The sequence below is a fragment of the Mustela nigripes genome, chromosome 13 (assembly GCF_022355385.1).
Source record: "Mustela nigripes isolate SB6536 chromosome 13, MUSNIG.SB6536, whole genome shotgun sequence".
In the NCBI taxonomy this organism is placed as follows: domain Eukaryota; kingdom Metazoa; phylum Chordata; class Mammalia; order Carnivora; family Mustelidae; genus Mustela; species Mustela nigripes.
The window spans coordinates 19,531,918-19,558,278 of NC_081569.1; the positions used below are offsets into that span (position 1 = coordinate 19,531,918).

At 39.8% G+C, this 26,361-nt stretch overlaps 1 protein-coding gene across 6 annotated transcripts in view; it reads left to right on the top strand.

Moving 5' to 3' along the window:
- TJP1 (tight junction protein 1) overlaps window positions 1-25,655 on the top strand; it is a 243,038-nt gene extending 217,383 nt beyond the window's left edge. For 2 of the 6 annotated variants that reach the window (XM_059371689.1, XM_059371695.1), the window contains 13 exons: window positions 616-698; window positions 1,256-1,466; window positions 1,782-1,882; window positions 5,176-5,526; window positions 5,857-6,096; window positions 6,746-7,618; window positions 7,773-7,870; window positions 9,716-9,943; window positions 14,627-14,802; window positions 16,967-17,444; window positions 18,879-19,096; window positions 21,555-21,698; window positions 24,120-25,655. In XM_059371689.1, coding sequence (XP_059227672.1) covers window positions 616-698; window positions 1,256-1,466; window positions 1,782-1,882; window positions 5,176-5,526; window positions 5,857-6,096; window positions 6,746-7,618; window positions 7,773-7,870; window positions 9,716-9,943; window positions 14,627-14,802; window positions 16,967-17,444; window positions 18,879-19,096; window positions 21,555-21,698; window positions 24,120-24,214 — 3,296 coding nt within the window. In that variant the 3' untranslated portion in view covers window positions 24,215-25,655. The remainder of the gene's footprint in view (window positions 1-615; window positions 699-1,255; window positions 1,467-1,781; window positions 1,883-5,175; window positions 5,527-5,856; window positions 6,097-6,745; window positions 7,619-7,772; window positions 7,871-9,715; window positions 9,944-14,626; window positions 14,803-16,966; window positions 17,445-18,878; window positions 19,097-21,554; window positions 21,699-24,119) is intronic. The other 4 variants (XM_059371690.1, XM_059371693.1, XM_059371694.1 and 1 more) reach the window with 4 other exon arrangements.
- Window positions 25,656-26,361: the final 706 nt, after the last annotated feature.

The window sequence follows — 26,361 nt, forward strand, 5'->3', positions numbered from 1 at the left end:
GAGAGCACACAAGAGGGGGAAGATCAGAGGGAGAAGCAGACTCTCTGCTAAGCAGGGAGCTGGATGTGGGACTTGAGCCTGGGTTCCAGGATCATGACTTATGCTGAAGGCAGTCCTTTAACCAGCCAAGCCACCCAGGCACCTAACAATTTTTCTTGACCAGTGACAGTCTAAAATAATTTTTATTTAAGTTTTACTTATTAATTCCTTATTGTTTTTCATTTTTATCTTTCAAACATATGGCCCCAAAGTATTACTTGATTGCTAAGGTTTTTTGGCACCCCATTGAATATTGCTCCTGAAATGAGTGCCTTGCTTGCCTTCTCTAATCCCAGAATTGTTGGGAAGTGTTAATTTAACCCAGTGGCAATCGACCAGGGATCTGCTTCACTGAGGATACTGGCCACTCCTTGAGACATTTTTATTTGTCATAATATGGACGAGAGTCATGTAGCACGAGGTGGCCAGAAATGCTGCAGAACAGGCTGTAGTGCACAGGACAGCCCCTATAACTATTACAGAGTCCAGCATGTGGTAGTGCCCAGTAGTTGAGAAACTATGGTCTAATCAATGGACATTTGATTTTTTGTTTTTGCCTTTTGATGTCATGGATAGAAAGTGAACCACGAGATGCTGGAACTGACCAACGTAGCTCTGGCATTATTCGCCTTCATACAATAAAGCAAATAATAGATCAGGTAAGTTATTGAAAATTGACCTATTTCATTATAATCTGTGAATGTTGTTTGAGTGGGATGAAGTTTAGTTAATTTGAAAGTAGTAATGTAGCTTTTCTAAAATTACTACTGGCCTGCCATAAGAAGATTAAGCCCCTACTTAAGAACATTCCAATAACCACTTTCACTGAAACAGTATTACATGCATCAAAAGATATTTATTATATGCATAGGGAATATAGTTACTTTATAAGATCATGTCAGGAACATTAAATTCGTATACTCTTTCACTTTACAGAACACAGATAATACTGTAAATTTGCAAGTATCGGGGCTATCTTAAAGTGAGCGTGAAGGTTTTGTTTTTTGTTTTTTTGTTTTTTTAATTGGGCAAGAAATTGTATTGAATTCTGATTACCGTTTTTCCTAACATGTACTCTTGAGACATTTTGGAGCCCAATTAAATGTCCATTACCATTGGAATGTATTTTAGCCTGTGACTTTTTTTGAAGGTGAAGATTCTTAATTAACTCTGTCTTGTGTCCTTGTTTACTTTTTGTGTGTATGTGTGCCTCCAGGACAAACATGCTTTATTAGATGTAACACCAAATGCAGTTGATCGTCTGAATTATGCCCAGTGGTATCCCATTGTTGTATTCCTTAACCCTGATTCTAAGCAGGGTGTGAAAACAATGAGGATGAGGTTATGTCCAGAATCTCGGAAAAGTGCCAGGAAGTTATATGAACGGTCTCATAAACTTCGTAAAAATAATCACCATCTTTTTACAAGTGAGTAGATTAAAGGCCTTCATGTAGTTTAAAATGTCTAGGCAACAATATGTAGACAAAAGTACTGAGTTGTTCAAATGCTATAAGTGATATATATAACCTTTGCCTTGGAAAGCTTCCTGTTACATTAACAGCTGCTGTTTGAGTCAAAGAACATGTACCATGCCAAAATAGAAATTTCAAAGGTGTGTGTCCTCAAACATTATCCTTCAAATAACTAAGGAATGATGATTGAGCTGGTGCATTTAGGGTTGAATGAATTCTGGCTTTTTACAGAGTTCTAACTGTAAAACAATGTTGTTAATTTATTTTCAGCTACAATTAACTTGAATTCAATGAATGATGGTTGGTATGGTGCACTGAAAGAAGCAATTCAGCAACAACAGAACCAGTTGGTATGGGTTTCTGAAGGAAAGGTAAGAAACTTTCTGTTCCTTAGCCCTTACAGTAGATGATATGACTAATCAGGGATGCCTTTGAGTTACCATTGTTTTCTGTTGAGATCAGTATATTAGAGTAATTTGGGGAGAGTTTGCTTTTAACTTTTTACAATTTGTATGTGGGGGTCATGAAAGCTGTTTTTGATAGTAAAAGGTTCTGAAATTTCCCCACCTTTGAATTACCACTTCCGTGACCTCTCTCCAAGAATTCTCAAATGCTAACTAAAAGGGCAAGAGTTTTGGCTCTGCCCAAACTTTGGCTCTGAGAAATAACTTAGAACCTGGCTTTAGTTTTCTCCTCTGAAAGCGAGGAGAGTTGAGTGGGCTGAGTCCATGTTTGCCAAAGTGCTGTCCTCTGCACATGAGTTTCAGGACTTGGTCTGGAAGAAAAAGGCAAGTAATGGGTGGGAAAAACTGTAGCCATATCTCCCCTGTAAGGGGCCAGCAGCATAGTGAGGGGCAGCACTGTATCTACCAGCATAGGCTGGTAGGCTTTGGGAAGTTTTAAGTAAAGAACCAATTTTTTTGCTTTGTTTACCTAGGGATTTTTTTTTTGTGCATAGTACCTGTTCGTATTGTTACAACATACTTAGGAGATAATGAACAGAGCAATACATCCTTTTAGATATAATTTTTTATTTTTATGTACATTTAAATGGCCAGCTTTAAAATAACTACTTTCTGTTATCAGTCTTTCTGGTTTTATAGCAGTCTTTGATGGGAGAGGTCTGTTCATTTTGTTGGGCAAGTTGATACAGCTGAAAGAAACTTTTATTTTATTATATTTTCCTTCAGTACAGTATTAATATGTTTTGGTTGCTAGAAAAGATTGAGAATATCTCTTGTTTTGTTTTGTTTCGTTTTGTTTTAGTATTTTGTTGTTGGCTTGGTTTTGGTTGTGTTTGGCCCCTGCACGGCCCCTACTTTCCTCTGCCTGGCTCTGGCTACAGGTGCTCTAGCAGTGCATGCTGCATGCTTGGGACCACTGTGCCCTTTGTCCAGAAAGCACGACCTTTGTGAGAAGGGATGTGAAAATGTTTACATCTAGAGGTCGTGTTTGGTCTGCTGTTCCCACCTGTATTGATGTGTCAGAATCGTGGTTTTTCTCATCAGTACCACTTTAGGGGATGGACTATCATAGGAGATCAGACCACTTTGAATAACTGGCATATCAGCTGGGACACTTGACAGACAAATTGAGGTGGAAAAAAAAACCCCCACTGCATCACTTTACAGAAACACACTATTTTTAATTTTTGATATAAAGAATTGTAGTCCTCTCCATACTAATCTGTAAAAACACAATTCTTTTAGCAGCCTTTCTCAGGTAGAATGGTTAATAGCTTGCCTTAGTGATTCCCGAAATGAAATTAGTTTATAAATGCACAAAGTATGCTATCTGCCTATCTGAGGGTTTTTTTTTTAATCCACAAATCTTAATTTTCCATGATTTCTTTTCATGATACTATTGTGCGCTTCCTGTCTTTGCTTGGATTTTAAAATACAGGTCTAACTCCCCTAACTTACATGAGGAAAAACAGATCATTTGTTATTAGAATAGATTGATGCATTTTGGAAATCAGAATAGGTTTTTAAAATTTAAATCAAGCTGGGTAGATCTCCTGCCCCTTCTATTCAAGTATAAGTTATCATAATAGATTCTTAAACCAAAACCACTTCATTTCACATTGACTTTCCTGAGCGAACTTCTCTGTTCTAATTGCTGGAAAGAGTTCTTTTTTGCAAGATCTGACACAGTCTTAACGTGTTCCCAACTAAACCAAGAAAAGTCATCCTGAGACTTTCTTAACATGTAGGCATAGGTCATTTCTTGGTTCAGAGCAATCCGTGGTTCTTGCTCACTTGCGCATTTCATACCACTGCAGAAGCTAGGTGGATTGGTGAATTCCAAGTTAATTCTTCCCCAAGGACTTAAATATTTCCCTGGCTGGCTGCTGAGTAATAGAGTCTTCCAGAGCCCTGGTGCATTAGAAGTTAAAGTAGATAGCAAAAAGACCTCTCTTCTGCAGCAGCCATTATAGAGTTGAGAAGTCCTTGAGATTTCAGTGGGAGAGACTCTGCTGTAACTTAGAGCAGAGCCCTGGAATTCTCACTCCCTGAGCTCAGCAGGTCCTCTGTTGAAAACCAGAGACCCAGGGACACCTCACATCCCCTAGTCTTTTTTTTTTGTTTTCCTCTTCCTTTTTATTTTCCTCAAAGATTTCATTTATTTATTCTTATCAGGAGGGCAGCACTCAGGATGAGGCTCTTAAGAGAGCCAAGCATAGGACTGTGTGGAATGTTCCATTCAGGCGGCTCAAGCCTTGTTTGTCCTCAGTCTGTGCTTAAAATGGAAGGAAGATTGTCTGAATTCTGGATTCTAGATCCTTTGACTCTCGTGCCCAGCTGGGCACAATGTCCAGGCAAGATCTTCAGGGACTGTTCTGATTAATCCAGGTACTCGTTTCAAACTGGTATCTAATGGCAGCCTGTTGTTGCAGTTCTTTAGATTCCTTTCCCTCAGATGCTTCTCATTTTCTTTCTGGTCTACTCAGAAGATAATGTAGACTAATAAAAACCAACTCAGCTCTTAATTACTTATGAAAGAGAAACACAATTGCATTTCTCCCTCACCATCCATTGGATACATCTGTGAAAAATAGTAAAGACAGTTAATTCTTAATTTAATGAGGCAGCTGGCACTTAGGTGATGATGCTTTTCCATTTTGTTTTACAAAAACTTGAGGGCCAAATACCAACTTTTTAAAAAGTTGTTTTCTTTATAATATATACTTATATGTATTTATAAAAATATATGTAAGCTCTTACTCAACTTGAACTGTGGCATTTATTTTCATAGTTACTCTTAAAATGCGCTGTTCTGTCAGTGTGTCGTTGTTTATGTGAGCTTGGTTTGGTAACATTCTCCCTCTTCACCTTGCTTTGGGCTGATACACTGATTAGGTTTTGTAAACCTGAGTGGTGTCAGGGTTCCTTCATTGATCTCTGGGGCTGAGCCTCAGAGTCCAGCTTTGTCGTGGCTAAGCAGCCAAAATTTCATTCTTCCAAGACCTTCAGATCTCAAGGGATGCTCTGTGTGTCTGCATGTGTGCTTGTACAATCTTCTTGACCTTTCCTCGCCAGAAGTTTCAAGAAATAGATGTGATTTCTCTGAAGAAAAATATCCTTTTCAATCTCCCTTGTAAAATAAAGGCCATCTCTTAAAGAACTACTGAATAAAATTTTTAATTTACTTTTATTTGACCCAGGCGGATGGTGCTACAAGTGATGACCTTGATTTGCATGATGATCGTCTGTCCTACCTGTCAGCCCCAGGTAGTGAATACTCAATGTATAGCACGGACAGTAGACACACTTCTGACTATGAAGACACAGATACAGAAGGCGGGGCCTACACTGATCAAGAACTAGATGAAACTCTTAATGATGAGGTTGGGACTCCACCGGAGTCTGCCATTACACGGTCCTCTGAGCCTGTAAGAGAGGACTCCTCTGGGATGCATCATGAAAACCAAACATATCCTCCTTACTCACCACAAGCGCAGCCACAACCAATTCATAGAATAGACTCCCCTGGATTTAAAACAGCCTCTCAACAGGTAAGCAGCAAGCATTCAACGTTTTGTAGTTAGAGGTGCATTATTAAATTTTAGAATGTGGTGATTGAGTTGAAGAATATATTTTGTCCTTTCTTCAGATTAAGAATTAATCTTTAATTTCGATTTGAGAATACCAAGGACTTAATTCTAAGCTTTGTGTGTTCGTCTTACACAGCAGTATACTGATTTTTTTTTTTCATTGAGGACGTGAGGTCATAGCTTTGTTATTCAGCACACTTAAAATGTATGTCTGCCAACCCCTATAAATGGAAGTGGGAAGTTAGCAGTAAACAAAAACACTATATTTAAAATATTTTAAACACTTCACAGAAAGCAGAAGCCTCATCTCCAGTCCCTTACCTTTCGCCTGAAACAAACCCAGCATCATCAACCTCTGCTGTTAACCATAATGTCACTTTAACTAATGTCAGACTGGAGGGGCCCGTCCCAGCTCCTTCCACCTCTTACTCACCACAAGCTGATTCTTTAAGAATACCAAGCACTGAGGCAGCTCACATAATGCTAAGAGATCAAGAGCCATCATTGCCGTCGCATGTAGATCCAGCAAAGGTACCTGTGCTGCAGTGTTGCCCTCATTCGTTGCTCTCCATCAGTCTAGCACACGATCATTTTTGCTTTGCCCTTTAAGTGTTCTTTTTGCTTTTTTACTGTGGGCTTACACTCCATAGTGCTTTCGAATCAGTACGAATCATTTCAGTTTTATAGTTTGCATGGCTTTTGGTGGTATATTGATAATTTGAAAATAGGCTTTTTAATTGGGATTTGTGCTTAATGTTTTTATTATTTTCATTTTTTGGCTTTTAGTATTTTCCAGAATTCCTTATAATACTAGTTGTGACTCATCATAAGCATTTTCGTGTTTTGTAAATTCTGGTGTCCATAAGATTTCTTTATGATTTTTATTTTTGGTGTCCAAATCAAGTGGAATCAGTTCAGTGTATTAATTTTCTGCTAAATTTAATAATTAATTATCTTTAACTCCCTTTTCATTTAGAAAATGCTAAAACATAAAACCCCCCCTACCTGCATTATAAATTTTGAGCTTTCACTTAAACTAGCTTTCTCACTAATCTCTTTCTTGTCTTGGTAATAAATGGTAGAACATACCATTTTCACATACTAAATTCTATTTTTGACTATTAAAGTAGGTTAGAATTAAAAACAAGCCTTTGTACTTACACATGAATATTTTATACAGGTGTATAGAAAAGATCCCTATCCTGAGGAAATGATGAGACAGAATCATGTTTTGAAACAGCCAGCTGTTGGTCACGCAGGGCAGAGGCCAGACAAGGAGCCTAATCCGAGCTATGAATCCCAACCCCCATATGTAGAGAAACAAGCCAACAGAGATCTCGAGCAGCCCACATACAGATATGACTCGTCAAGCTACACAGACCAGTTTTCTCGAAACTATGACCATCGTCTCCGCTACGAAGAGCGCATTCCTTCATATGAAGAGCAGTGGTCCTATTATGATGACAAACAGCCCTACCAGCCTCGGCCTTCTTTTGATAATCAGCACCCTCGGGACCCTGACTCCAGACAGCATCCTGAAGAGTCCTCAGAACGAGGCTATTACCCACGTTTTGAAGAGCCAGCCTCTCTGCCCTATGATAGCAGACCACGCTTTGACCAGCCTCCCAGAACCTCCACCCTACGACATGAAGAGCAGCCAACTCCCGGGTATGACATGCATAACAGATACAGACCAGAAGCACAGTCCTATTCTTCAGCAGGCCCAAAGGCGCCTGAACCCAAACAGTATTTTGACCAATACCCACGAAGTTACGAGCAAGTACCATCACAAGGATTTACCTCTAAAGCAGGCCACTATGAGCCTCTCCATGGTGCTGCAGTTGTCCCTCCTCTAATACCTGCGTCTCAACACAAGCCAGAAGTTCTGCCTTCAAATACCAAACCACTGCCTCCACCCCCAACTCTGACTGAAGAGGAGGAAGATCCAGCAATGAAACCCCAGTCTGTGCTCACTAGAGTTAAAATGTTTGAAAACAAAAGATCTGCATCATTGGAGAACAAGAAAGATGAAAACCACACTGCTGGTTTTAAGGTAAGCATGTAACCATGCCTTTCCTGCCTGGGATGCATGGGCACCTTCAGTGAAGGAGCGGTTCACAGTGCTTCCTTGCTTTCCCTCCCCTGCTTAAATGAAGCCTCTTTTTAAATTATCTGTTCCTGGGGCATGTTTGTGTTCTGTTTTGCAGCCTCCAGAGGTAGCATCTAAACCCTCAGGTGCTCCCATCATTGGTCCTAAAGCCACTCCTCAGAATCAGTTCAGTGAACACGACAAAACACTGTACAGGTGGGTATGCTCTGTGGTGTTCATGGCATGGAACTGACCCTTCCAGTCAGTGAGGAAGCCTCTTTACTAAGTAAGTAGAGGAGAGGAAGGAAAAGGGAAAGGACCTTGTTTGTCCTTAGATGAAAAGTACCAGCCTTTTTAACTAAGAGAGTGGCCCTAGAAAGAAAAATGAAGGTCTTGATTATGTCTTCTTTAACAGATCTTTGTTACGCTTTTAGTAATCAAGTCTTTCAAAAGGATATTTTTCTAGCAAGCGATTAAAATAAAAATGTTAAAGCCCTTCATATTTGTATTACATTCTTTGGTTTGTGCTTTTAGACATGCAATCTCTTTTAGGCTTTTAGGGGTAAAGAAACAGACTCAGTTTGGCTAAAATAACAAAAATTAATCATTTAGTGAGCCCGTGCCATATGCGCCATATGCTTGCCATTGTTCTAAACACTTCAGTGCCGTGTGGGTGGATGGTCCTTTCTTCCATTTGAAAGAGAGGCACTGGAGCTGAGAGGTTAAGTAGCTTATGGGACTTGGTGGAGCCAGGAGAGAAACCTGGCCCATAGCCCTCTCAGCAGGGGTCTTGTCACACTGCAAGTAAGTGACAGACTGGGTTTGAATACAGTTTTTCTGCCTAACTTGTGTTTAAATTTGCTTACACTTTTGCTTGTGTTAAAGAGGAACTACTATCTAACATACAGATTTTCCTCTTAATGATGTCTAGTGCTTTTCATGATAATGTAAACTACTGGGGGGTCTCCTTTAGCCAGTATCATTAGCAAACGAGTTGTTTCACACAAAATAAACTTGTAATTACTGAAAGCTTAGCCCCTTTTTTGGTGTGAAACCTATTTATCTATTTTTGAGGCAAAGTTTCTAAAATTCACGAAGCAGAGCATACATAACAATGTACAGACAGTCCCCAACTTCCAGTAATGTGACTTAACGATTGTTCAACTTTACATTGGCATGAAAGCAATATGCATTCAGTAGAAATTGTACTTTTTGAATTTTGCAGTACTCTGCAAAATTACAGTACTCTCTGCTGATGCTGCGCAGGGGCAGCTCCCAGTCAGCCACACGATCGGGGGTTAGACAGCTAGCACACTTAAAACCATTCTGTAGCCATACAACCATTCTGTTTCTCATTTTCAGTCTAGTATTCAATAAATTACATGAAATACCACTTTATTATAAAATACGCTTGGCATTAGATGATTTTGCCCAATTGTAGGCTAAAGTATGTGTTCTGAACACATTCAAGGTAGGCTACGCTAAGCTATGGTTGGTATTTGGTAAATTAGGTATATTCAGTACATTGACTGAATAGTATTTTCACCTTCCTCTGGATTTATCAGGATATAATCCCATCGTAAATTGAAGAAGACCTCTCTTAATTTGCTGAACAACTTAATTTCTTCCCCACTGCTTCCTGTGCCCTCTAGAACTTTGGACTATATAGAACCATTTCCTTATATGAGAATCATTTATCGATCCTGGATTAAAGTTCTTGAATTCTCTCAGTTACTACTTGTTGCTAAAATTGGTGTAAGTACTTTGGGAAGTTCTCCACTTAGTTGTATGTTCCCTTTTCTCTTTCCAATTAACTGCTTCTAACCTGCCGTGAGGCTCTAACCAGATCATTATCAAGCTTATTGGATCGTGTTAAAGGCTCCAGGAGCCAGAAGAGGGCTGCCTTCTGAGTATTTGAAATGCCCATTTTGACTATTGGACTGCTCAGCTCGATCCTTGAATAATCATAGCATTGAAAGGTCAAGATAAAATATCTATATATTCCATTTTCTCTGTAAAATTATCATCTAAAAAGTTGTTCCATTTGTCATTCATTGTTAGGATCCCAGAACCTCAAAAACCTCAGATGAAGCCACCTGAAGATATTGTTCGGTCTAATCATTATGATCCCGAGGAGGATGAAGAATATTATCGAAAACAGCTCTCATACTTTGACCGAAGAAGTTTTGAAAACAAGCCTCCTACACACATTCCTGCTAGCCATCTCTCAGAGCCTGCCAAGCCAATTCATTCTCAGAATCAACCAAATTTTTCTAGTTACTCTTCAAAGTAAGTTATTTCACCCAAGACTCGCCTTTTAAAAATAAGAGACATAAAGGCTTAGTTGCATAGGGTAGAATTAATCATGTGAAATTCAGTGTATTTGGAAGTTAAGACCATAATACATGATTTCTATCAGCTCTAGTCATTTAGCACTGTCCATAGTTTCTAGCTGTAGGATGTACACGTGCACAATTAGTGTTTTTAGGTAAGGGAGTAAACTTGAAGACTCTGGGTTTTAGGTGAATCATAAGTCTCCCCTCTGTGCAACACACTTAATGCTGGTTCTTTTCCCTCTTTTCTGTTTTTGCTTTTTAAGTAAGAAAATAGCATGGCAGGGGGCAACATTATTTGAAGGGAGGGCAGTAGAGTTCTTTTTTTTTTTTTTCTTCCCAAGGTAAGATTTCTGGTCCAGTTTTATGCATGAGGAAACAGAGGTCCAGTGAGTTGACATGACGGGGTAGAGCTAGGACCTAGCACCTAAGTTTCTTGACTCCTAGTCATCTTTTCCTTGTTCTTTTCTCCTTTTTGTTGACTTATATGTTGGTGATCTTGTTGATGCTTGCTTTCTTGGGGTTTTTGTTGCTATTGTATTCTCACTGAGGGAGGGATATATAAACTCACATAGACTCATACTTCAGCAAAACAAACCCGTAAGAATGAGAAACAGATGCAGATTCATTATAAGGAACTCGTTTACGCCATTATAGGACCCTACGGGCAAGGGAGTTGTGAGTTCACAGAACAGGACGAGCAGATATAGAACTGTTTGGGAATCTCTGAGTTCAGGGAAGGCCCAAGTTCTCTTTTAAAGGGTCCATGCAGATCTCCCAGTGAACTCAACTGACTAGAGGCATTATATCTATAAAACCCTGTCACAGTAGCCCCTACATTAGTGTTTGAGCAAATGATGGGGGTTGGAGTTTGGCCTACCCAAGTTGACACATCAAAAAGCCATCACAAATCATTCTTGTATCTAAGCTCCAAAGCACCCAGATATTTAGTGAATTAGATGCTTGGGATTATGTGGATTTAACTGTTAATTTACAACTGAGTGGAAATTTTTTTAGAATAAACTTTAAAATCTCTAATATTAAAAAAACCTAATTTTAATTACCACTCTGTTCTTAGACATCATTTGAGGTGAAGTTTTAAAAACCTTTTTTCCACTGTCATCCATTTTAATCTTTGTCTAGAGAAGAAAGCTGTTTGTGAGAACTACAGATGCAGACTTTGAGTGCTGCAGTGGGCGTTGTTAAATGCACACAGTGTCCAGTGTTGTGAACCTCTCCTAATGCAACACTGGAGAGGTGCCCGGTACATCTGCAGAGCGCGTCCAGACTCAGACAGCGAGCCTTAGTGAGCTCACGTTTGTTTATTTAGTTAAACGCATTCATTCTTCTTCTTCCTTTTTTTTTTTTTTTTTAGATTTTAGTTGAGGCAGAAAGCATGAGCATGGGGGAGGGGCAGAGGCAGAGGGAGAAGCCATCTCCTCACTGAGCAAGGAGCCCAACACAGGGGTGCATGATACCAAGGACCCTGAAATGATGACCTGAGCCAAAGGCAGACACTCAACCGACTGAGCCACCCAGGCGCCCCACATTCATTGTTAGAAGCAGGTCCAAGGGTGTAGTGTAAGGAGAGAGATTTTATTTTATTTTTTTAATTTTATTTTTGTACTTGGTAAAAAACAGAATATAGCCTTGAAAGAATACATTTAGGTCTAAAAAGTCTTTTCGGAGAATCAACTGATGAAGCATTTTTGGTTTTGCGCTAATAGGGTTTTCTACAAAGAAGGCAAGAAGGCTTAGTGAGATATTTGTGATGTATAACTTTCCGACAGGGTCTAGAACACTGCCTAGTGTTTGGTGGGTGGGGATTCAGCAGCAGTACAGGGCAGAGTGTACTAGCTGCGCCAGCTTCCCCCTTTTCCATTAATGCAGCTCTAGGAGGAACAAGTCTTAGCTAGTCAGAGATTTCTCAAGGATACATGCCTTTGACAGAAAGAGATAACATCTGTCTTTGTGAATAGGCCCAGGACTCTTGAGTGTTTGCTTTTATTGTTTCCTGTTGTGAGCGTTCTGGGAGCGGCAAAGCATGACTTAAGATGGACACTAGTTTACATTTCCTTCTTTTGTGGCTGTCATAAAGTGAAAACTCTTCGTAGTTGTGCTGCGTTTCCCCATGTGGGTATCTGGTGGGTAGAGCATTGAGAACGGGAATGAGGAATAAGAAAGCATGACTGAGAGAGGAGGTGTTTCTGCATCTCCCTCTTCTAGTGCTGTTGTATGCTTGTGCCCAATTAAGACAACTTCAACAAGGAAGTAATTTGAAATATATGACCCTTTTTGTCCTGTATTTCAAAACCATTTACTGTTTTTTGTCACAAGGACACTGCCTGCAGGCCTTTATTTTCTAAAGTAAAATATAGAAATAGCAAAGATATCTTCTTCTGGATAATACGTGCTTACATTTCACTTAAAAACACACCTCAAACATGGTGGGAGTTAGAGAATGGTGAAGTCTGTTAGCGTAGGGCAGACCCCCAGAAAGCAGGTAGTTATTGCCTGGCTTATAATTCTAGAGAGGTGGGTTGGAACTGGAATGATTCGGAAATAGTGGCCCAGCTGTTCGTCTTCACAGGTGGTGAGGAGTTTCCAGGATCCCACCACGGGGCTGGAAGAGCAATATCCCTTTGCGGATGTACACCTGTCCCCGCCTAGAGACTCAGTCTGCTTCTTCAGGGCAAGGAGGAATTTTACTGGCACTAGAATCTGTCTCTCTGAAGAGAACACTTACTGTGAGACTTCAGGTCTCAAAATAAATGTTAGCAATTTTCAGCTTTTTAAGAACTAAGTAAGATTGCTGTTAGGTGGTTTCTGTGTGCCTGTGAGAGAAGCTGTGAGATTCAAGCATGGCCGCTTTAGCAGTGGGCTCCACCCATCCCAGGACTTAGCTCTGGGGCTGGTGACACATTAGGGCTTGCTAGGAAGGAGCATTAGCCAGGAGCGTTAGCTGGCTGTGCTTCACAGCAGGCCTGTTTCCACTCATCAGCTCCTGGTTACCCTTCTGGGGGCCCCAGCAGCCGGTGTGCTGGAGCGTTTCTTCTGTCCACTTCAAGGATCTCTTTTGCCTGGCCCTCTTCTTTCAGTGGAACATTTCATTCTTATTCAGAGCCTGCTGCTTATTCCTGCTGTCCTCCTATTTAGCTCGCTTCTTTACTCACCACCAGCAAGTGAAGCAAACGGCAGAGGTGGAAGAGAAGTAGAGCTCAAGCACCTTTGCTACTCACTAGCTGTGCAGTGAAAACATGTGGAGGGCGGGCAGGGTCTGTTACTGTATTGTAATTACGGGTGATTTTCCTAGCTTACATGAGAGTTAGTGTTGGTTTTTTTTATAGATCAAATTCTTCTGAAACGGTAGATGTGTATTTTTTTGGTTGCTATTTTAAAATGACATTTGAGTTCCATTTGCTGCAAATGTACTTAGTTAGATTGACCGTTTCCTTTCGTTTTTCTATTGCGCTTGCTTTGCCGCCACCTAGATTTCTTGGCTCTTACACTAGCTATGACTACTTGAAAAGGAGCGTCAAGTGGTAAGACTGGCATTAATGTGAGGCTTTTACATAAGGTGTCCCTCACTGCGTCACTGGCATTATGTGCACTCTCAGATTTTAAAGTCTTCAAGTGCTTTGCGTAAGAGCCTGAAAGCAACGTAACAGCATCATTTTAAAGATAATCACAAGACTAGACTTCGTCAATGAAATTTTCTGTGAAAATACGTTCTCCAAATGTCTGTTTTATTTGTGCACATAAAGCCAGTGCAGCTTTGGCTCTTTGCAAAGGTTTAGATGGCAGTGTTGTAATTATGGGTCTATTTTTAAGATTTCTTTTGTTTTTGAATTTTATGTGTTACATATTAACAATTGGCGATCTGAAAAAATAAGCACACGTGGCACAATTTGACTTAAATGAGTTTTGTAAAGTCAAACAATGTCTGCTACTCCAGCAGTTGTTGGAATGAAAAATGGATCTAGTAAATTAAGGGCAATTGCCAAGTGAGAGATGTCCAGTGTTTTTAGTGTCACTGGAACACAACCACACCCATTTAATTTGCATATTAAGGCTGCTTTGGGGCAGAGTTTGAGTAATTGTGCAAGAGCCTATATGGCCCCAAAAGCCAAAAACATTTACTGTCTAGCCCTTTATGATAAAAAAATGTGCCAATCTCTGGTCTGAAAAACCATTTTTTGTGGTGCTCTGAGCATGCTAGCAGCCAAGGCTTTTTGTACCTTAGATACAAAATCAGAAATGAATCTAAGGAAGATTTGGGCCAATAAATGTTTTTCAAAATATTTGGAAGACCTTCTCAAACCTCTCAACCATTACTGGTTTTTGTAAGTGACACAAAATTACAAGTATACCCAAAATTTCATCTGCCTTTTGGTTGCCATCTTCTGGATGTTTTACTAATATTCTTGGAATATCTGTGCTGTCTTACATTTCTCGTGCTGATAAATGGTTGAATTTGTTTGTATATTTGGGTGGAGTTAACCATTTATATTCCTAAGAATAAATTGTGAAGTTTCTAGACTTTTGTTTTTTAAACTCAGGGATACTTAGGGGAATGAGAACTTGTTTTGTAAATGTAAATCCATTTTCATATGTTGGCATTGTCTTCATTTCCTTACAGGGGAAAATCTCCTGAAGCTGACGCCATGGATAGATCATTTGGTGAGAAGCGCTATGAGCCGGTCCAGGCCACACCTCCTCCTCCCCCATTGCCCTCCCAGTACACCCAGCCTGCTCAGCCCAGTACCAGCTCTTCTCTCGCCCTCCACACGCATGCCAAGGGGACACATGGTGAAGGTAGGAAGTTCAAAAGTTGGCATTACTGCTGTAATAGAGTAACACTTACAAAATCAAGTTCTTGAAGGGTTTTTTTTTGTTTTTTGGTTTTTTCATTAAAATGTATATGCTTAAAACCTTTAGCCTGGGAACAATGAAAACTAAGGGTTTTGGTAAATAAAAGTGTATCTCCAGTTTTTAGGACTATGACCACCGTATCAGATGAGCTAAATAGATTTTAATCTCTTTTACTAGCACAGCTCAATTTCTGGAAATAGTATTTGTTTGCCAGTATGTCTAAATCTAAATGTTTGGTGGCGTAAAAATCATGTTCCTTCTTCACACATGGATATAGGAAAGCTATAAAATTCCACGTAACATGTGTCCCTCAACACCTTATAGTTAGGTACTGTGGCAGAATCCCAGCAAGGTGGCCAGCAGCTCCAGCTGATTCATTTTAACAGCAGCACCCCTGCGTTTTTGCCCGCATTCTCCTTCACAGGTTTCTGTGCAGTAACTGTTTCCCCTTACCCCATGCTGTCTCTCTCCCTGGGCCAGTGGTGCGGCTCCTCTCCCGCATTCCTGCTTGCTTCATCTTTTCCTTTCCCTCTGCTTCAGATGTGTGCAGCTCACTACTCCGTTGTTCAGAGCACCTTGCTTTGTTCTTGCTGCCTCTTCAAAGTGTCTGTGTCTCTTTGCCTTCCATCAGACTCCCTGAAAGGGGACTGCTGACTTCACCTCCAAATGCCCCTGGTCTTATTTGGCCCTTTCAAAAAAAGGGTTGTCTCTTTTACCCTAAGAATATACCATGGTTTATCATTCTTCTATTGCCTTTTTCTACTATAGACATTTCTCAATTATTTATGTAGGAATCAAATTCTAGGCCAAGTCTTCAACCCGATGAGCTGGTTGTAGTGGTAGACTGACATTACCCCATATTAGGATTTTCTTTCCACACTCATATCTGCTGATGAAGTTTTAATTCCTTCCAATTCTTAACACCTTTTATTTCTTTTTCTTGCCTTTTTGTGCTGGCAAGGACCTCAAGTAAAATGTTGAGTAGAAGTGATGAGAGCAGACATCTTTGCTTCCCCATCTTAGGGAGAAAAAGATTTAATATTTCTCCCTTAACCATTAGCTATTGGTTTTTTGTGGTTTCTCAGAGCTACCCTTTATTATGTTTTGGATGTTCCCTTCTATTCCCTTGTGGTTTGCTGAAAGCATCTGGTCACATGCCCTAAGATGATCATAACTTTTTTCTTCTTTGTTCTGTTAATGTAGTAAAATACACTGCTGTGTTCACAAGGAATTTGGGTTTATTACTTTTTAATGATGTGTCCCTGTCTGGTTTTGCCGACATTGTTGTGCTAGTTTCATAAAAGAGAGCTGAGGACGTGTTCCCCTTTTTCTCTTTTTTCTGAAAGACTGTATAGCATTGATGTTATTTTTTTCTGAATGAATTGCTAGAATTCAGTTGATACTACTTTATACTGCCGCCAGCCATACATGGAAATTCCTCTTCCACATCTTTGCCAACTCTTGGCATTACCAAAGTGAAATGTTGCCATTCTAATGGGCGTGAAATGGTATTTGGGGTTTATTTTGGTTTGCATTTTCTTAGTAGTGAGGTTGAGTATCCTGTAACCCAGCGTTCTGACCTTCACTTCTGTTGTTGCCCCTGCAGAGCTTTGCCCATCTTCTCTTTGGTAAAATCTTCTTGTGGTGTAAAGGAGTTCTTCAAAGGTTTTGGATCCTAATTCCATGTAATTATACAGGTTGTAAATAGCATCTCTCATTCTTTGGCTTTCCTTTTGACTTTAGTTAGATGAATTTTATAGTGCTGATTTTTTTTTTTTTTTAAATATAGCTGTATTGTCCTTCTGTTTCTATTTTGTTACGGATGTTGGAGAGGAGACAACTCAGCCACCTGTTTTTGGAAGCCTAGACTCCTAGTAGCATGACCCTGCCTCCAGGGCAGCAGGACATGCTAAAGCGCCACAATGTGTCCATCCTGCTCCTGGTCGCTCAATGTCACACACAGCCACCAAGGCTCAAGAACCATCTTCTAGCGGGGGGGACCCCTGACCAGGGCCTCAACTCTAGTACCAAGACAAGTTAAAATGGAAGAGACACCACATGGGCTGTTAGAAAGTTTTAAAATGTTTATATATGTTTATTTTTTCAGGTAGTTCAGTGTCACTGGATTTTCAGAATTCTTTAGTGTCCAAACCAGAACCACCTCCATCTCAGAATAAGCCAGCAGCTTTCAGACCACCAAACCGAGAAGACACTGTTCAATCTACTTTCTATCCCCAGAAAAGTTTCCCAGATAAAGCTCCAGTTAATGGAGCTGAACAGACTCAGAAAACGGTTGCTCCAGCATATAATCGATTCACACCAAAACCATATACAAGTTCTGCCCGGCCATTTGAGCGCAAGTTTGAAAGTCCTAAATTCAACCACAATCTGCTGCCAAGTGAAACAGCACAGAAACCTGACTTGTCTTCAAAAGCTCCTGCTTCTCCCCAAACTCTTGTGAAACCACATGGTGCAGCTCAGCCTCCTGAGTTTGATAGTGGGGTTGAAACTTTCTCCATCCATGCGGATAAGCCTAAGTATCAAATGAACAGTATCAGCACAGTGCCTAAAGCTATTCCTGTGAGGTAAGAGTTTTGCCTTTTTCTTTGTCTTATGATTTGTCTAATGTGAGTGTGCATGTAGTTTTTGTGATTTGGGACTTAAAATGAATATTTTAACTTCAACTTTAAAACGAATGTTATTGTTAAGCCAACGTTATTATTTAATGTTTTTATTTAACATATTTATTTAAACCACAGTGTTATTGCAATGAATGCTATTAGGTGAAAGTCCTGCAAGAGGTACAAGATAATGTTAATAAAGTAATACAGCTAACGACCACATACGGACAGTAGGTGTTGTCATTATCTGTGTTTTACCAAGAACTGAGGATGAGTGACGTTGTGGTTTAGGCAGAGTCACACAGCTAGGGTGAGGGGGGGCCTACATTTGGCAGTCCCTGGTCGTCTGACCTCAGAGCCCTTACTCAACCAACCATAGCTTTCCATAACTTCTAACCTTGGCCTGGTGAGGGTATCTCAAAAACATAAGCATTTGTGTTCTTGTCCGCTTTTTTTCACCTCAGTCTCAGCCTCCCAAAACCACTTATATTGTCAGGCCACCCACTGAAATAGAAGCACTGGCAGGCAGAACCTACGGCCAGGAGGGCCACCTTCCTTCTGCTTCCAGAGAGCAAGAATGCTCATGGAAATGTGTTGCCGCCTTCTCTTTGTGAACCTTTCCCTTAGTGGGGGATGGGAAGCCTGTTCTTCCTCACACACACCAGCATTGTCCCTGATGTTCTGGTTGTGCGGGAGTGAAGCTACAATTTCCCTTCACACACTTACTGTGTCATTCCATCTTTCTGCTCACCTTCAGGTTGTGAACTTAAAATTTTACTTCAAGAAGTCATGATAGTCTACATTCTTGAAGCAGTCAATGATACCACATCCCCTCGATCTTTGGTATTCTTTATGTACTAAGTGAATATATTGTGTTGTTGTTTTTTTCATGCCTGCTTTGAGGGGTACCCACACCAAAGTATTAACCTCATGGCACTGACGCCCAGGGAGGTGGAGAACCTAATGAGTACTTACCAGGTCTCAGATGCCCTCAGTTGTGAAATAAATGCACCATTGTCTGTGTATCACTAAGAAGGAGAAAAAGTGCTGCCAATTAAACCATGACTGCCAATTTTAAAACGTGAATTTCGTGGTTGTTAAAATGTATTTCTTAAATCCAATGAACTAAGCAGTTAGGCAAGTAAGATGGTTGGACCTTGTACATTCTGCTTGCAAAAATTAGTAATGAGGGAAATTGATTAGTTATCTTCAAACGTGAAATTGATTTCTCCGGGAGGAATAGGATTTATTATTCCTGTGAGTAAAAACGTGTCACTGAAAGCTTACCTTCTTGATTATATGGAGAAATAAAATAAAATGAAACCACCTGTTAGAGTCCTAGTGGGAACGCCTGTGTATTGTTTTATTGTTTACTCATTGATGTTACTGAACTCTCAGCCCTTCAGCTGTGGAAGAAGATGAAGATGAGGATGGTCATACTGTGGTGGCCACAGCGCGAGGCGTGTTTAACAGCAATGGTGGGGTGTTGAGTTCCATAGAAACTGGCGTTAGTATAATTATCCCACAAGGAGCCATTCCTGAGGGAATTGAGCAGGAAATCTATTTCAAGGTCTGCCGAGACAACAGCATCCTCCCACCTTTAGATAAGGAGAAAGGTAAGTGTGTTTATTTTTCTGTGTAGTTTTAATAATTAGAGTTGCCTTCTGTGCTCTTCAAAGCTTATAGTGCTCAGTTGAGAGCATAATCTGGACCCCTTTTCTACTTCGCCAACCCCAGTATGTTCTTCCCACAGGGAAGGCCCCTCAAATGAGCGCAAATGAGCGTGCCCTGGACTGGCATCGTGAGCGCACTAGACTTTTCACATGGTGGGCTTTACTTTCAGTGTGAAAATGACAGTGTTGACAGTTGACAGGCCTTTGGGCATTCTTCCACCTGTCTGCTGGGTGATCTTAGCAGAACTCACTAAATCTGTCTTTGAGCCATTCACCCTTGCGTCTCTGGAGTTGGGTCTAGGTAACACCCACTCAGAAAGGCTTTGCTCCATGCCTGTCACCTGATTGTAGAATAGAAGTGTCCTTAGGGCAGGTGCTCATCTCCCACCCCTGATCCCGGTAAGACTCAGCAGAGTAAACAACGTATCCCTATCGAGTATTACCGTGCGTGTTTCTGAACTTGAAGGAATTTAAGAAAGCTGTTATTCTTCATAATCTTTCTGGATCTGTCAAAGACGATGTGATGAACTATGTGACGACTTCTTTTGGAATCTTGTAGCAGTTGCTTTACTTCCTTAATTAAATACGTCACTTTAGCTCAGTTTCTTACATTTTGTGGAATACTAACATATGTGGGCCCTGCATGAATCGTTTAAACCAGGTCTACAGCAAATACATTTAAAACACCAGATGTAAGTAACATTTTATTTTTTTTTAAGATTTTATTTATTTGACAGAAAGCACATGCAAGCAGGGGGAGTGGCAGGGAGAGGGAGAAACAGGCTCCTCTCAGAGCAGGGAGCCCAGCGTGGGGCTCGTTCCCAGGATCATGACCCGAGCCAAAGGTAGATGCTTAACCAGCTGAGCCACCCAAGTGCCCTATAAGTAGCTTTTGTAAAAAGTACATTTGAACATATCTTACAAAAACCTCATGATATAATGTAGTTGCCACCAGCAACCTGTAGCTACATTTGGGGTTTTTGTTTTTTGTTTTTGTTTTTTTTTTTTTAATTTTACATCCTTAGTTAAAAATTTCATTGAAGGGGCGCCTGGGTGCCTCAGTGGTTTGGGCTGCTGCCTTCGGCTCGGGTCATGATCTCAGGGTCCTGGGATCAAGCCCCACATCGGGCTCTCTGCTCCGCAGGAAGCCTGCTTCCCTCTCTCTCTCTGCCTGCCTCTCTGCCTACTTGTGATCTCTGTCTGTCAAATAAATAAATAAATAAATCTTTAAAAAAAAAGAAATTTTCATTGAAAACAAAAGATAGGGCGCCTGGGTGGCTCAGTGGGTTAAGCCGCTGCCTTCGGCTCAGGTCATGATCTCAGGGTCCTGGGATCGAGTCCCGCATCGGGCTCTCTGCTCAGGAGGGAGTCTGCTTCCTCCTCTCTCTCTCTCTCTGCCTTCCTCTCTGCCTACTTGTGATCTCTCTCGGTCAAATAAATAAATAAAATCTTTAAAAAAAAAAAAAAGGAAAACAAAAGATATAAAATAAAATACTATTTCACTGAAAACTTAAAAAGGAGAGTTGATAGACATAAGCAGTTTTGAAATGCAGTCCTAATGGGCTAGCATGATCTTTGTTGTGAAAGATGGAAAGGAAATGACAGATTATTTTAAAAATCATAAAAATGACTATAACACTACTAAGCTGGGGCAGAGTTCCTGTCTATTATGTGCATATTCTCTACTTTGTCATAAAATTGATTCCCAGATTAATTTTTTTGCAAGAAGTTTTCATGTAATAATTTTTTTTCTATCTAGTTTTTCACTTTTTTTCCTTCAAGATTTTATTTAAATTCAAGTTAGTTAAAATATAGTGCAGTGTTACAGGAGTAGAATTTAGTGACTCGTCACTTACATGTAACACCCAGTGTTTATCATAACCCAAGTGTCATCCTTAATGCGCATCACCCATCTAGCCTATCTCCACCTACCTCCCCTCCATCTCAACCCTCAGTTTGTTTCTATAGTTAGAATCTCTTACGGTTTGCCTCTCTCTCTGTTTTTATCTTATTTTCTTTTTCCTTCCCTTCCCCTGTGTTCATCTGTTTTGTTTCTTAAATTACCTGTGGCTGTTATGCATTGAAATGTGCTGGAAAGTGTAAAAATAACACACTGAAATGCAGAAATTCACTATATTGATTACATGTTGAAATAATAATGTGTTGGATATATTGGGTTACATAAATATTAAAATTTATTTCATCTGTTTTTTATTTAAAGTGGCTACTAGAAAATTCTGGATTACACATTTGTCATTTCTTTTTCTTGGTCACTGTGTCTGTAGAGAATTAACTGCATTTGGCTTTAAAGCATGTCATTAGAAGGGGGCGTGAGGAGAACTGTGGTCTAGAAGGAAGACGGCCATCTAACCCCTCACCCTCACCCTTTCCCTGACTGCAGGTGAGACACTGCTGAGCCCCTTAGTGATGTGTGGGCCCCATGGCCTCAAGTTCCTGAAGCCTGTGGAGCTGCGCTTACCACACTGTGCGTCCATGACCCCTGACGGTTGGTCTTTTGCTCTAAAATCATCCGACTCCTCGTCGGGTATGCTGTCTTCACTCTGTCCTTTGGGGGCTTTGGGTACTGTCATTGATTAATCCCTGGGCTGTTGGAGCTACCCATGCTGTTTGTGAGCAAATCTCTACCTCTGTTCCTGTGGCCTTGTAGGCATCACCAGTGTTTTAACATTTCTTTGTGGTGCATGCATAAATGAATATGGAAAGGTACAGAAGTTTCTTCCTTTTAAACATTGATGATTTGGCCAAAGGTTGACTCTTTCTTGGTGTTCAAGGAAATTATTTGTTCTGTTAAAATTATTACGATGCAATGGGAGAACTATTACTGCCCTACATATATAGGTGCTTTTATCTTATTAAAATGATTGGATTCCTTTATATAGTAATTTCTAGTTTTGGTTACCATTCTTTAATTTCTCAGCTACAAAGTATATACACCAGAGAAACTTGAAAGACAAAAAGTACCTTCCACTGTTGTCATACTCGGCCATGGTTTCTCAGTGTAAAATTCTAAATATCTTCTATTAAACACACTACTTTTAAATGGCTTTTTGCTCTTAAGATCATAGCTTCAAAGCTTCCATTGCGTTTTCATATTTCTCACTTCCTTGGGTGACTACATCAGTTACCAGTTGAAACATTCTTTATTTTTTGTATAGATCACTTTAATTGAGCCTCATATAGAAAAATGAGAATTTAAAATTTTCTTTCTGAATTTTTAGTAAACCAGATGAGCGTTATACAGTTTTAATATGAAATAGAGCTTTAGGATACAGGGATTACAGGAACATATTCTATTACTACCCAAGATTAAAAATTGTATTATAAATATTTATTTCCTGATATCTACAAGTAGACCATTTTCTGGAGAAAGCTAATAAATTAAATTTAACACACTAGATAGTAGAGCTATTTCCTCAGGGACTCCACTAGTGGAAAAGCATTTTATTAGCCTAGTTTGAGTTAATATTAATGAAACTGCATTTTAAACATATTCTGAAACTCAGGTTGTAGCATGAGCTCTGATCGTTTCTAAACAAATTAGGATGAGAAGCTTTAAAGTAACTGTTGCAGTTACTTGTTTTATAGCGATTTTCCCCCCAGATATTATACGAACCATAAATGATTTCTCTATTTGTTCTGTATCTTATGCCACAGAACATAAGTTGTTTTGTTAGATTGAAACAACTTTTTCCTGTGTTAAATTTGAGTACATTCACCTAGAGCAGAAATGTACTTCTGTATAATCCTGTATGATTTTAGAATGTTTTGTTTCTCTAAGTTTCTGTTCAAAAAGTCAAGGGTAGATTTTGATGATGACTGACTTAATCCCAGCAAAAGTTTGTATATTGGAAAGAAACTGGAGCCTAAAGTTAAGATTTTTTTTTTTTTACTTCTAAAGAGTTGTCATAGCTCTACTTCTTGGCCTAAAGACGCTTGTTATTTGCAGTACAGCATAAGCCCCTGTATATTTGTGAAGTGATTTCACTTCTGTTTAATCACTCTGTTTTAAACTGAGCCCATCTTGACTCAGAGACTCTTTCGGTGTAGGCAGGGTCCATCACCCTTAGCACTGTTGACATTATGGCCAGATAATAATGCTTTGTTGTAAGAATTATCCTGTGCACTGTGGGATGTTTAGCAGCATCCTTGCCTCTACTCACTAGATGTCAGTTGTGACAAGCAAAAACATCCCCAGACATTGTCCTGCGGGGGTATAGAAGGAAGGCAAAGTCAGCAGCTTTCAACATCACTTATCATGGATGCCATATAGTCATCCCAGCCTTCTTCATACTTGGTGTCCACTCTCTGGGGTTTCTTAGCTCTAGCTGCAGATCTCAAATCACCAAGAGCTTGTTAAATTCGGATTCCCAAGCCCCGATTCCGATTCAGCAGTTGGTGAGTTTTCAGAACTACGTTAATGATTTTGTTGTACAACTAACATTGAGGCTGAGAAACTCTCGGTCCAGACTCAGCTGATTTTTTTTTTTTTAATTTTTTAAAATTTTTTGTAAAGGGGACTGTATTCTGCAGAACTTTCAGGCATTCATATGTTGGTCCGTAGTTGAGTGTGAGAAATAATATTCTCCGACTCAGTTCACATGGGTGAGCATATCATTTTTGCCTCAGCTTTCAGAAGTGCTGTTAATAATCATGTGGACTCAGGCACTGGAACTACTGCAGGCATACATGATCGCCCCAGCTTCTGTTCACTGTTTCATGAACTTGGAAACACAGTAAAAGAGAAATCTGAAACAGCTCTGAGTCCTTAGATTCCCTTGGGTCCTCATTGAAGTACAGCACCTAGAGTCTTGATACAAGTGCACATGCTGAAGAAATAGGAGAGAACTGTATCTGAGTATGTCTTCGTGTTTGCCCGTGATTGCACAGCATCCTAGTTAGTGGTTTCACCAACTGCAAATGACAGAAACTTCTTTTTCTCTCCTAGGTGATCCTAAAACCTGGCAAAACAAGTGTCTTCCTGGAGATCCAAATTACCTTGTTGGAGCAAACTGTGTTTCTGTCCTAATTGACCACTTCTAATTCTTAAAATATAGGAACTTGATTAAATAATGTGAAACTGGGTTAAACTTACTAAATCTAAATGGAAACATTCTATCAAGTATTATACTTTTCTTAGAATTGATACCGCATTTTGTTAGTATTAAGCATTTTATTTGAACAGATGAAGATGAGTGAGCACACGCCTGTGCTGCAGTCTGAGAACATGATGCGCTCTGCGTGTTTGTGGAGGGAAAGCCAACGGCACTGGCCACACGGTCAGAGATGGTTTGCTTTGTAATGATTTTTGTACTTTTTTATGGTCACTGCTTACTTCATCTACTGATTTCCGTTAAAATACCAGCCAGTAAATGGGGTGCATTTGAATTCTATTCTTTCCAAAGTACACTGTTTCAAATTTTATTATGGCCCTGGCCTGGCATACACATTTTATTTTAGTATGCATGAGGTAATGTGCACACATTTAAAAAACGTACTGGACCATATAAACCAGTGTAGTGAATTTAACAGAAATGTACAGCAAGGGGAATTTATAGCTTTTGGGGGGGGATGGGGGGGTAGGGAGTCAAGTGAAGACAATTACTTATTGTATATGAAAACGCATTTTTTTTAGGGAAGGACACCAAAGCATGTGAGACTGGTTCTGTGGCCTCATTGGATCTATAAATTAACCATATCACCACAGACAAACTAACCAGCAGGAATGCCTTACCCTCATGTTTTTAATTCTTAGATCATTCTTTCCGTGTATTACTAAGTTTTTATGGCTTTTGTGCGCATATGGATACTGTATCATGAAAAAGATTGAGTAAATTGTGGATTTGGTGGTTTCAGAAGTGTATAATCACCCAGAAGAAAATAATGGTGTGATTTGGGGATTTTTTTCCCCTCCAAGGGGCATTGGTGGTTTTCTGTTCTTTTGGCGATGCATTTGAAAATTTTGACGTTTTAAGGATGCTTGTACATAATGCGTGCATACCACTTTTGTTCTTGGTTTGTAAATTAACTTTTATAAACTTTACCTTTTTTATACATAAACAAAACTGAGTTTCTTAAGGCTACCTTTGTATTTCTCTCCTGTACCTCTCGAGCCTTGAACTTTGACCTCTGCAGCAATAAAGCAGCATTTCTATGACACATACAAGGTCATTTTTTTAAGAAAAAGAATGCACAGAGTTGTTACATTTTTAAGTGCTGCATTTAAAAGATACAATTACTCAGAATTCTCTAGTTTGATTAAATTCTTGCAAAGTACCCTGACTGTAATTTGTGATACCATGCTGTGCCCGAAAGTGTATTTTTTTACTAATAGACAATTTATTATGGCACATCAGCACGATTTCTGTTTAGATAATACACCACTACATTCTGTTAATCAATCATTAGGTGTGACTGAATTTCTTTTGCAGTTATTAAAAATCTCAAATTTCTAAATCTGCAGAATAAAACTTTTTAAAATAAAGTGCTGGCTTGGTCTGTTTGCCCACTATTTCTAGCTTCATGCAGCTTTAGAATCCTGTTTAAAATCCCATACACTGCTGCTTGTCACCTAGTCCCTTCTGCTGCCCTGGGCTGGTGGGGTGTCTGCAGTGTGTCCCCGTGGCCAGTGCGCTGTGGTGGATGAGCAGCGCCGGTCACGGGAACCTTGAGACACAGCAAGAGGAGGAGGCCGGCTGTAGAATTCTCGGTGGTGTTCCCGCTGCATCGTAAATATCCATATAGTGAGGTGTGCATTCGTGTTCCTTAGGACCAGTCTGTATATAGTTTTGTTTCCCATTTCCTGCTTTCGTCCAAAAACAATATGGGCATTTTCTTGTGTTGTTACATTTGGTGGTAGAAAATGATTTTTAATGGCTATAAATGTTCTATCATGATTTCCATAACGACAATTAGGTTGTTACTAGAAAGCGAATATCTATGTAGATCCAGTCTCGTTTGCTTCCTCTTTTTTGTCATGGTTAAAATGTCTGTACAGGAAAAGCATCCATTTTATTGTATAGTTCTCCAGATTTTTTTTTTAAGATTTTTTAAAAATTTATTTAATTGACAGAGACAGCAAGAGAGGGAACACAAATGAGTGAGTGGGAGAGGGAGAACCAGGCTTCCCACTGAATAGGGAGCCCAATGTGGGGCTCGATCCCAGGACCCCAAGATCATGACCTGAGTTG